General features: G+C 40.6%; 1 protein-coding gene across 1 annotated transcript in view; it reads left to right on the top strand.

The window, feature by feature from the left end:
• Ube2g1 (ubiquitin conjugating enzyme E2 G1) overlaps positions 1–11622 on the top strand; it is a 72878-nt gene that overhangs the window by 38946 nt on the left and 22310 nt on the right. Inside the window, exon 2 of the mRNA XM_005349621.3 lies at positions 11155–11257. Within this exon, the coding sequence (XP_005349678.1) occupies positions 11155–11257 (103 nt within the window). The remainder of the gene's footprint in view (positions 1–11154; positions 11258–11622) is intronic.

Here is an 11622-nt window from a genome sequence, read left to right as displayed (position 1 = left end):
TGTAGACCAGGCTGGTCTCGAACTCACAGAGATCCGCCTGCCTCTGCCTCCCGAGTGCTGGGATTAAAGGCGTGTGCCACCACCGCCCGGCGGGGTTATTCATCTTAAAGCTATTATCAAAGCATCTGATATATCCTGAGGTTATTTCAAAGCTTTGTTTCAGCTAATGATGCACACTGAAACCTGTGACTGTATCTTTCAGCATTAAGATAAAAGGAATTTGAGCTACCCTGGCTCCTGGGACTCACCTGTTTTTGTGTTTGTTTTTTTTTTTAATTTTTTTTTTAATCATTAACCCTTGCTATGGCCTATGCAGCTCCTTAGATGAATTTCATAGGCCCTGGCTGTGTAGCATTTCCTTGTATTTATTTTTGTTCACCAAAACTCTGTAAAAGCTAACATTATTATTATCAGCAGACAGTACAGTTTAGGGAAGAATCACCTTCAATTCACACATAAAAATGCCCAGTAGAAGGGGATATCTCCATGATATAAACACACTACATTACACACATCATACTAGATGCCAGAGAAAGATAGTGGCAGCAAACATGAAAAGGCACAGCAGAAGCAAAAGATATCTCTGGTTCTGTGGTCTTGGTCTAGGGGACTGCCTAACCAAGATTGACCCATCACAGGGATTCCTCCTGGTGAGCTGACACCTTGAACCTTAGTTGCCACCTACTGCTCCTCAGACATGGCCAGCCACAGGTAGCTTTCCCTAAATGGACTCTTTCTGCTAATGCTGTGCTAGTCTTCATTCCATCTCAAGATGTTATCACTATTTCTCAGAAAGAAATCCCAGACTGAGGAAAACTAAACAGTCAGCTTCTCCCTGCTGTCAGTAAGTGCCTTGTAGCTGGGAACCTAATAAACTAAGTAAAAGCATCCAAGACAGTTGAATTTCTGACCAGTCAGGTTTGAAGCCATATGCTATCAATATTGCATGTTTAATTTTGGTGCTCATGTTAGATGTCTGTGTTTCTACATCCATGTCAGAAAGCAATAACACACAGAAACTGTTGGAAAATGTTTTGTTTCTGCTCTATAGCATGATTTCTTAAAATGCATAGACAAATTATAACATTCTTTTTTTCATACACCTTAAACATACATTTTTTTTTAATTCCCCCCCCCCCAAGTTTTCCAAGTCTTTGGCTGCTCTGTTTGCATGTGCATAAAATAGGAGGTGATGTTTTCCCTGTCTGCCTGCCCTTGGCACATGATTTTAAGATTTTTTTTAAATTGATTTTTATTGAGCTCTACATTTTTCTCTACTCCCCTCCCTGATTCTCCCCTCCCCTTCAATCCTCTCCCTAGGTCTGCATGCTCCCAATTTACTCAGGAGATCTTGCTTTTTTCTACTTTCCATGTAGATTAGATTCATGTATGTCTCTCTTAAGAGTCCTCATTGTTGTCTAGGTTCTCTGAGATTGTGATTTGTAGGCTGGTTTTCTTTGCGTTATGTTTTAAAACCACTTATGAGTGAGTATATGTGATAATTGTCTTTCTGGGTTACCTCACTCAATATGATGTTTTCTAGCTCCATCCATTTGCCTGCAAATTTCAAGGTGTCGTGCTTAGCTCCTTTAACAGTCAAAAAACCACAGACAGCAGACTTTACTGGTGATAATCCAATTCCTTTGGGGAAGAGACTACCTTAGTTTTATTGTCCTGACATTTTAGACTGTTTCTCTCTCTTCCTCACCTGTTCTCTTCCTATCTTTCTTTCTTTTTTGGAGACAGTTTCTATTATATAGTCTTTGATGTTTTAGAACTTTCAGTGTAGAGCAGGTTGGCCTTGAATTAGTAAGATCTTCCTGATCCTGCCTCCTGAGTGCAGGGATTAAAGGCTTGATTATTTTAGGCTGTTTTAAAGCAACTTTCCCACCTCTCTACCCCCACCCAAATGTACCTAAAGCCAAATGTGGTAATGCATACCTGTAATCTTAGTACTTCTACAATTCTAGCTTTTGAGAGGCTGAGGCAGGAGGAGCACACATTCCAAGGCTAGTCCTCAAAGAGATCCCCCTGCCAAGCCTCCTAAGTGCTGGGATTAAAGGTGTGCACCACCACCGCCTGGTAACTCTTAAATTTAACCCATATTTCTTATCTATGCTCAGTATACTCATCTTGGTAGCTTTTCTCAGTATACTCATCTTGCTTCTCCTGACTCCACGCTTCTTCATCCCAGCATCCGTAATTTGGTTTTCCCACCTATATTTATACTTCCTGCTTGACTACCTGCCAGTCAGTTCTTTTTATTTATTTATTTATTTATTTATTTATTTATTTATTTATTTATTCATTCATTCATTCATTCATTTATTTAAGATTTATTTGTTTTATTATGTATACAGTATTCTCAGTACTCTGCCTGCAGGCCAGAAGAGGGCACAGATCTCATTATAGATGGTTGTGAGCCACCATGTGGTTGCTGGGAATTGAACTCAGGACCTTTGGAAGAATAGGCGGTGATCTTAATCACTGAGCCATCTCTCCAGCCCCACCAGTCAGTTCTTTATTAACCAATGAGAGTAAACCTAGTCACAGTATACAGAATGATTATTCCACACTCTCTCAACTGTGGGCTCCTGTAAATTGAAAATAAAGAGGGAAGAACCAGGGCATAGTTACAATCTGAACAAAGCAAAACCAAACTTCAACAGTGTAACAACTCATTGGCTAATAACTGAGACTCACTAATGATATTCTGGGCTCCTCTAAGGGAACTCCATCTTTTTCAGCTCCATCTTCTTGCAGCACACAGAGCTTGTCTTTCAGGCTCTGACTGGCTCCAGTCCTCTGATGGTGCTGTTCTTGGTGGTTATCTCATGGTACTGGCATCTCCAAAATGCTGGAGTCTTTCGCTGCAACTCTCGCATTTTGACCACTTGCCTTTTTTGGGCTTTCTTCATAGTGCTGATTCTCAGCATCTCTGGATGACCCTTTTAAGTCCTGGACCTTCATCTGCTACTGAGTCTTCACCTTCACCAATGGCCTCTCCTGGCCTTTATAGTGCCAAGCCTCAGCTGCTTTCCATAATCCCTTGCCTTTAAAACCAGTACCACCTGGATGACTCTAAAAATTAACAATTTCTGCTCCTAGCACAAGGTACAATCTTGATCACCTATGAAACACAGCTTCTGTGTGCTGATTCTGAGTGTACACTTCCCAGAAGGTTTCACGTCAGTGATGCTGGTCTTTTCATAACACTGATTTCTTAGCTCCATCTAACCAGCATCAATAGTTCCAGTAGTACAAAGGTTTTTACTTCAGTGGTTCTGGTCTCTTGTTAATCACTGCTGATCAGAATGACAGAATCTTTTCTTTAAAAAAAAAAGATTTATTTATTTATTATGTATACATTGTGCTGTTGGCATGTATGCCCACATGCCAGAAAAAGGGCATCAGATCTCATCACAGATGGTTGTGAGCCACCATATGGTTGCTGGGAATTGAACTCAGGTCCTCTGGAATAACAGCCAATGCTCTCAACCTCTGAGCCATCTCTCCAGCCCAAATGTCAGAATAATTCAAAATAGCAAATTGAGTCTTTAAACTTTTCTCTGACACTTCACAAGCCAGGCGTCCTTTTTGTCTGCACTGATCTCAACATTATCTTCCAAGCTCCTACAGAACAGCCCACTGAGCTCTCAACATGATTTTTCTAGCCTTAAGTTCCAAAGTCCTTCCACAATCCTCCCCCAAACATGTTTGGTCAGGTTTATCACAGCAATACTCTATTATCCTGGCACCGACTTGTCTTAGTTAGGGTTGTTATTAATATGATGAAACACCATGACCAAAACAACTTGAGAAGGAAGGAGTTTATTTATTTGACTTACACTTTCATATCACTGCTCCATCATCAAAGGAAGTCAGGACAGGAACTCAGAGCAGAAACCTGGAGCAGGAGCTGATGCAGAGGCCATGGTGGGGTGCTGCTTACTGGCCTGCCCCCCATGGCTTGCTCAGCCTGCTTTTCTATACAACCCAGGACCACCTGCCAAGGGGCGGCCCCACCTACAATGGACTTGGTTGTCCCCCCCCCCCCCCCATCAATTACAAGAATATTGATGTAGAAGCAGCGTAGTTGGCGAGGGAACAGGACAGGGAATTCTGGCCAAGATTTTAGACATTGCTATATCTCTTGTTAGTTAATATTTGTTAATTCACCAGACATCTATTATTATGTTAATTGAACCATTCAACTCAGAGAAGGCTTTTTAAAAGTTCAAAAAGGCATTGAAGTGCTTTTTTTTGCGGGGGGGGGGGGTGTTGAGACAGGGTTTCTCTGTAGCTTTGGAGCCTGTCCCAGAACTAGCTCTTGTAGACCAGGCTGGCCTCGAACTCACAATTATCCGCCTGCCTCCCATGTACTGGGATTAAAGGCGTGAGCCACCACCACCCGGCTGAAGTGCTTTTATAGATACTCCAGTATGTTAGGAGAATATACTGTAATTTAAGTTTGTACATTTAATAAATTTGTGAAACATTTTTTTCTGTTTGTTTAGCATGTTGTCGTGCCCTAGCTCTCAGCAGGGCAGCCGGAGTAACCAACATTATTCTAATGGAGGCCTTGAGGTCCTCACTCTGTAAAAGAATGGCTTGCATGTTAGGGAAATTTAATGTTTTGGATCCATTTGGAGTTATTTCTGCTTTCTATGTCTTTAACAATGAGACTAAAATGGACTGTTCATATAGGGAGAAGAGCCCCAGAAGCCACAGGAAGAACTTGCATAGATATAAATCCACATAAATAAAAAGAAAGTCTTTGTTCAGTTTGGCCTGAAACTTAACTATGTAGCTTAGCTTTCCCTTGAAGATCTTTCTGTGTTAGTCTCCTCAGTGCTGGGATTATAGGCATGAACCACCACACCTATATTTTAAAAATCATTTTTATGTATATAGTTCATGACCAATGCCTTTATAATCCTAGCACCCGGGGAGGCAGAGGTAGAGATAGGTATATCTCTCTGAATTCAATGCCAGCTTGATCTGCATAGCCAGATCCAGATCAGCAATTGCACTTATCCACTGAGGTATCTCTTTAGCCCCACATTTTAATTTACTATTTGTGTTAGGTATGTGCAGAGGCCAGAGGACAACTTGCCAGAGTAAGGTCTCTCCTGCCATATGGGTTCTGGGGATTGAACTGAAATATCAAATAGTCAAGCTTTGGCAGTAGAAGCACCTTTACCTGAGTCTTTTTTTTTAAAGATTTATTTATTTATTTATTTATTATGTATACAACATTCTGCCTCCATGTATGCCCACACGCCAGATCCTCTGGGCGCCAGATCTCATTACAGATGGTTGTGAGCCACCATGTGGTTGCTGGGAACTGAACTCATGACCTCTGGAAGAGCAGACAGTGCTCTAAACCACTGAGCCATCTCTCCAGCTCCTTACCTGAGTCTTTTAACATTCAGAAGTAGTGTTAAGTGAGAAAAGTCAGGAGTCTTCAAGTTCGGAGTGAGGAGTAAATGGAGTGGTTGGTTGAAATTTCCAGAACATATCAAGCGTTACATGACATGTATTACTGGGGAGACGTTAACCCATGCCCACTTAACACAGATAGGGAGGGGACTGATGACAGATCAAAGTACATATACCAACAAAGTCCAACTTGATGTCACTTATAGGAATGTGGGTGGGGCTTATTTACAGAAGAATGTATGACTCAGATGATGCCGGAGCTCACTCTATAACCTACTGGCAACTCAACAGGTTAGAGGGTGTCCTTTCTAGTTTCTTCTGGGCAGATCAGTTGGTTCCTGCCTCTTCTAGATTGTTCAGCAGTTATAAGAGTAATTGTCAGCAGTCTTTACTGCTTATATACTCTTGGGAAGGGAGGGCCTAATGAATCTAATTAGTTTCAGGGACTTCCTGAAGGTTTTTTAAGTTTATGCCCAGAGTTTAAGGAGCTTCCCTGTTGGATGCAATGTTTCACTTCTCTATAACCCCCCCCCTTTATTTTATTTTATTTTTTTTACTTTTCAAGACGGTTTTTTTTGTAGCTTTGGAGCCTGTCCTGGAACTAGCTCTTGTAGACCAGGCTGCCCTCAAACTCACAGAGATCCGCCTGCCTCTGCCTCCAGAGTGCTGGAATTAATGGCATGCGTTACCACTGTCTGTCTCTCTGTAAACATTTTTAAATGTCCCGTTTCTTCCTTTTCACATTCCATGTCTTAAAAGTTTTCCTTCAATTTGGAAATTTTTAATATAGGAAGAAGCTGTTAAACAACTCGAATGTCAGGAGTCCAGATTAGTAGAGAAAACAGGATTGAGATGTTTAAAAAAAAAATCTTGTAGAAAAAGGTTGGTCTGTCAAAGCAATTTGTTACACCCATGAGAAAACAGGCTCAGAAAGGCCTTCTCTTTAAAAAAAATTGTAGTAAAATATTTATACCATATATTCTCCTATATATGTATATAGTTTGGTAGAGCAGCTTTTTAAAAACTTAATTGATTCTTCTGAATGTCATATTATGCACCTCAATCCCACTCATCTCCCCATCCCTCCATATTCACCCTCTGCTGTTGCAACCTTTCCCCAAAAGAAAAAGAATAATAAAAATAAAACAAACCAAAAAAATCCATCTCACCGTAGAAGCTGTGGTGTGTCACCTCGTCTGTCTTTTTGCCCAAACAGCTTTACTTGTAGACATTCATTGCAATGAGTCATTGGTCTAGTTTGATACCCCTGGCATCTGCTACACCATCAATACTGGATCCTCACCAGGACTCATTCCTCTTAGATATCCTGTTGTTGCCCTGTATCATAGAGATCCTGCAGAACAGCTTTATATACTGAGAGATGGTATGTCCTGGTCTGGTACACCATACTCAGGTTGTATAAGCAAGTAGGTAATGAGGCCATAAATTTTGTCAAGCGAATCCTTTTGGCAGAATATTGGAAAGCCTTTACAGACTGGTTTTGCTTGTCTTCTCCGTGTTCCAAATATCTTTTGGTTAGGAAGTCAGCTTGCTGTAGCCTACTACTAGCTGAAGGAAAAATATTCTAATGGTAAGTAGTTTTAAAGTCCGTTGTACATTCACACAATGGAGTACTGCTCAGGGGTAAAAACAAAACCCAATGTCACCTTGAAATTTGCATGTAAATGGATGGGACTGAGAAAATCCCTACCTGAGAGAGGTAACTCAGACCCAGAAAGATAAACGCGGTGTGTATTCACTCTTCAGTGTAAATGTGCAAAGGATATTGAACCTATAGTTCATGATCCTAGAGAAGCTAAGTAACAAGGTGAACTCTTAACATACATAGATACACCTAGAAAGGGGGAAATAGACGTGATTGCCTAACAAATTTGGGAGCATGGGGGGGGGAGAAGGGAGGGTGAAAGGAGAGAAGGAAGGGGAGGAGGAGGAGGAGGACTTGAGGAAATGGGATAGTCAAGATGGAGGAAGGACAGAGGTGAGAGCAAGGAATGAGATATTTTGGTTAAGGGAGCCATGGGACTAGCAAGAAACCTGGCACTAGAGAAATTCCCAGGAATCCACAAGGATGACCCTAGCTAAGACCCTAAGCAATAGAGGAGAGGATGCCTGAACTGGCCTTGCCCTGTAGTCAGACTTAAATATTTTAAATGTTATCAGAGAACCTTCATCCAGCAACTGATGGAAGCAGGCAGAGACCCGCAGTGGAGCACTGGGATGAGCTCCCAAAGTCCAGTTGAAGAGTGAGAGGAGTGAGAATAGGAGCAAAGAGGTCAAGACCCTGATGGGGACACACCACTGAAACAGTTTACCTGAGCTAATGGGAGCTCACCAACTCCAGCTGGACAAGGAAGGAACCAGCATAGGACCAAAATAGTCCCTCTAAATGTGGGTGACAATTGTATGGCTGGGCCAAATTGTGGGACCGATGTCAGTGGTACCAGGATTTATGCCTACTGCTTGTACTGGCTTTTAGGGAACCTGTTCTCTTTGGATGGATACCTTGCTCATCTTTGATATAGTAGGGAGGGCCGTGGACCTTCCCCAAAAGCAATGTGCCTTATCCTCTCTGAAGAATGGATGGAGGTGGTTTGGTGGGATGGGTAAAGGGAATAGGAGGAGGGGAGGGAGAGGGAACTGAGAGTGGTTTGTAAAATGAAAATAGTTTGTTTTCTTATAAAAAAGAAATCAATAAGGATGATTATGCTTTTTAAATCTGTAGTAGGAATGTAATAAAATCTTTGCAGTAGCATTGTCTGTTAGTTACTTGTCTATTGCTGTGATAAAATACCATGACCAAGGCAGTTTATAAAAGGAAGTGTTTAATTGGGCTTACAGTTCCAGAGGGCTAGAATTCTTAATGGTGTGAAGGCATGATAGCAGGAACACCTGAGAATTTAAATCTTGAATAGCAAGGAGGAGACAGGAAATACATAACTAACCTCAAAACCCACCCCTAGTGACATACCTCTTACAATAAGGCCATACCCCTAATACTTTCCAAATAGTTCCATGATCTGGGAACTAAATATTTAAGCTGAGCCTATGAAGGCCATTCTCATTCATACCATCACTGATATTTTTCTAGTATTGACGTAATTAATAAAGATTGAGGAAAGGAATGCTTTGGTAGTTAGAGAAACACCACTTCCTGTGCTAGTGTGGGAAATTATTTTGGTAAGCCATACCAGGGGCAAACACTGTTAAAAGTGAGATAGATACTGGACATTTTTCTGCCTTGCTTTTACATTATTTATACAAAATAAGCAATGGACACAGTAACATGCTGGTTAACAAAGAAAAAAAGCACAGAAAGTGTGTACAAATGTTTGAGACTTTAGGATACATTGACAAGAGTGAGAAACAGTGCTAAATTTTCAAGGATACTTTATACATATATGCTAATTTCTGAATTTACGTGCTTACATTATAAAATTTCATTAGACTTCTACTGAGAAATGCAACAATGAGATAATTAGGATTGTACAGTGAAGTGCTCAAGATAGAAGTTTGAGACCTGAGTTTGGAGCCCCTTACCCTTAAAAAAGCTTGGTGCAGTAATACACATGTGTAGTCCCAGCATTGGAGGACACAAGTGGATCCTAAGTGGACCACTAACGAGACAGAATAGCTGAAAAGGTTGGAAATAAGATAAGTCATGTATAAAACTATTACCTATAATCCTTTGTCTTTACTACACCAAATTCCTGTCAACAGTAAAGTGCGTATGTGTATTCTTTCTAGTAGCCTGCAACATAGTTTGGAATTAGTGAAAGGTATGTGTGCATAAACATAATAAAATTGAAATAGTTAATATCTTAATGGTATCTTTAAAAATCTATTTAAAAGTGCCTGAGCGGTCGTGGCGCACGCCTTTAATCTCAGCACTCTGGAGGCAGAGTCGGGCAGATCTCTGTGAGTTCAAGGCCAACCTGGTCTACAGAGTGAGGTCCAAGACAGCCAGGATTGTTTCATGGAGAAACCCTGTCTTAAAAAACCAAAACCAAGGCTCCAAAGCCACAGAGAAACCCTGTCTCGAAAAACAAAACAAAACAAAACAAAAACAAAACAAAAAACCCAAAACCAAACCAAACCAAAAAAACCTATTCAAAAGTAAGAACACAAGCCTCATGTTTTAAAATACAGTATTTGTTCTATCTGTTTGCTTTGCTTATTTGATTAGTAAACTCTCTTTGACACAGGTTTTCTCTGTGTAGCTGCCTTGTCTGCCTGCCTGTGCTTCCTAAGTGCAGGTATTAAGGACTTGTGCCACTACTGCCCAGCTACAGTGTAATTCTTGACTTTAGCTGTTTTTTTGTTTGCATCTTAGCTTGTACATTACTTTCTTGTTGCTGTGACAAAATAATTGATAAAACAACTTAAGGAAGCTGTGTTTATTTCAGTTTATGGTTTATCAAGTGTGTTTATGCCGGGAAAAGTGTAATTGCTGGAGTTTGACTGTGGTACAGTGATGAGTGGGAGGGAGTATGAATCCTAGTACTCTGCTTGCTGTCTCCATTTTTCATTTTTATGCAGCCTTGGAACCACAATTCATGGAGTGGCCCCAACCACATTCCGTGTTAAATTGTTTTGGGAACACTCTCAGACACACACCAGAGGTGTGTCTCCTAAGTGATTCCAAGTTGAAGTAAGTTGACAAATGAATATGGACCTGATATCAGTATATGAAGTTACAGGTTTTGAACTAACAACACCTGCAACAACTCTTTGATGACCCTTTGTTATTAGCCTTTCTCTGTCTTGCTAGTTTTTGTCTCTGTTCTTGTTTTTTGTCCTCATCATCCACTCTCCATGCCAAAGCATTATTTAGAAAAATCTCACGATGCCATTGCTATTTCTGTAGGCACCAGCTATTCCTGTTGAAAGCTGTAGCAGACAGAGGGGTCAGTACACACAAGCAGAAGAGACAGAGTTTCTGTTCTCTTTGTGCTCAGAGACTTGTGGTCCACACAGGAACTCCATCCAGAGATGTGTGTTATCTAGAGGCATCATGGCAAATAGGTAGTTATTAGTGTAAGTAAGAGTTGGTAAAATGTAGCAATTCCAACGCAAAGGTGCTTTTGGTTCTTTATAAAGGAATTATAAAGGCTATAGTAAAAACTTACTATTCTTGATTTGATTTGACTTTGTTTTCTTTGAATTAAAATTCCTGGAGAATTATTATTTCTTATATATAACTTAGTTATTTTCATTTTCACAGGCTCTCTTAAAACCTACTTAGAACTGGGCGATGGTAGCTCATGCCTTCAATTCCAGCATTCGGAAGGCAGAGGCAGGTGGATCTCTATGAGTTCAAGTCTAGCCTGGGCTACAGAGTGAGTTCCTGGACAGGCTCCAAAGCTATAGAGAAACTCTGTCTCAAAAAAACCAAAAACACCCCCCCCCAAAAAAGAACAGAGCGCGCACACACACACACACACACACACACACACACACACACACACACACGACAAAACTTACCTAGAATGCTAAGACCTGTTTGGATCCTAGGGTAGATGTAGGAAGACAATACAATTCCATCTGGATAGTTCGCTGTACCTGTGTCTTGTAGTATGGAAATGTGGTCATGAGACAGCATTTTTATAGTTTATGACTTCTATATGCTCAAGTTCTGTAATTGTTGGAGAAAAACTGCTTTAAAGTTTTGATTGAAATTTTCTTTTTCCACAGAACTCAACAAAAACCCAGTGGAAGGCTTTTCAGCAGGTTTAATAGACGACAATGATCTCTACCGGTGGGAAGTTCTTATTATTGGTCCTCCAGATACACTTTAGTAAGTATATAGAATTGACATCTTCAAATAGTTACTCCTTTAACTAGAATTAAAACTTAATTTTGAAAATTGAAATTTTTTTTTGTTGGTTTGTTTTTGTTTCTAACGATAGGGTTTCTCTGTGTAGCTTTTGGAGCCTGCCCTGGAACTAACCAGGCTGGCCTTGAACTCAGAGATCCACCTGCCTCTGCCTTCTGAGTGCTGGGATAGAAGGCGTGTGCTACCACCGCCCAGCTGAAAATTGAATGTTTTTTAAAGGAGTAAGCAAAATGATTGTATCTAATGTCATTTGTGTTCAGTTTGGTCACATTTAGAGCCTTTGTGTTATGTTTGAAGCTCCTAATGTCTAAAACGTTTTTTTTTTT

The sequence above is a fragment of the Microtus ochrogaster genome, chromosome 7, assembly GCF_000317375.1.
Source record: "Microtus ochrogaster isolate Prairie Vole_2 chromosome 7, MicOch1.0, whole genome shotgun sequence".
Taxonomy (NCBI): domain Eukaryota; kingdom Metazoa; phylum Chordata; class Mammalia; order Rodentia; family Cricetidae; genus Microtus; species Microtus ochrogaster.
The sequence above is the reverse complement of the archived record's forward strand: the minus strand, read 5'-3'. Positions and strand labels throughout refer to the sequence as shown.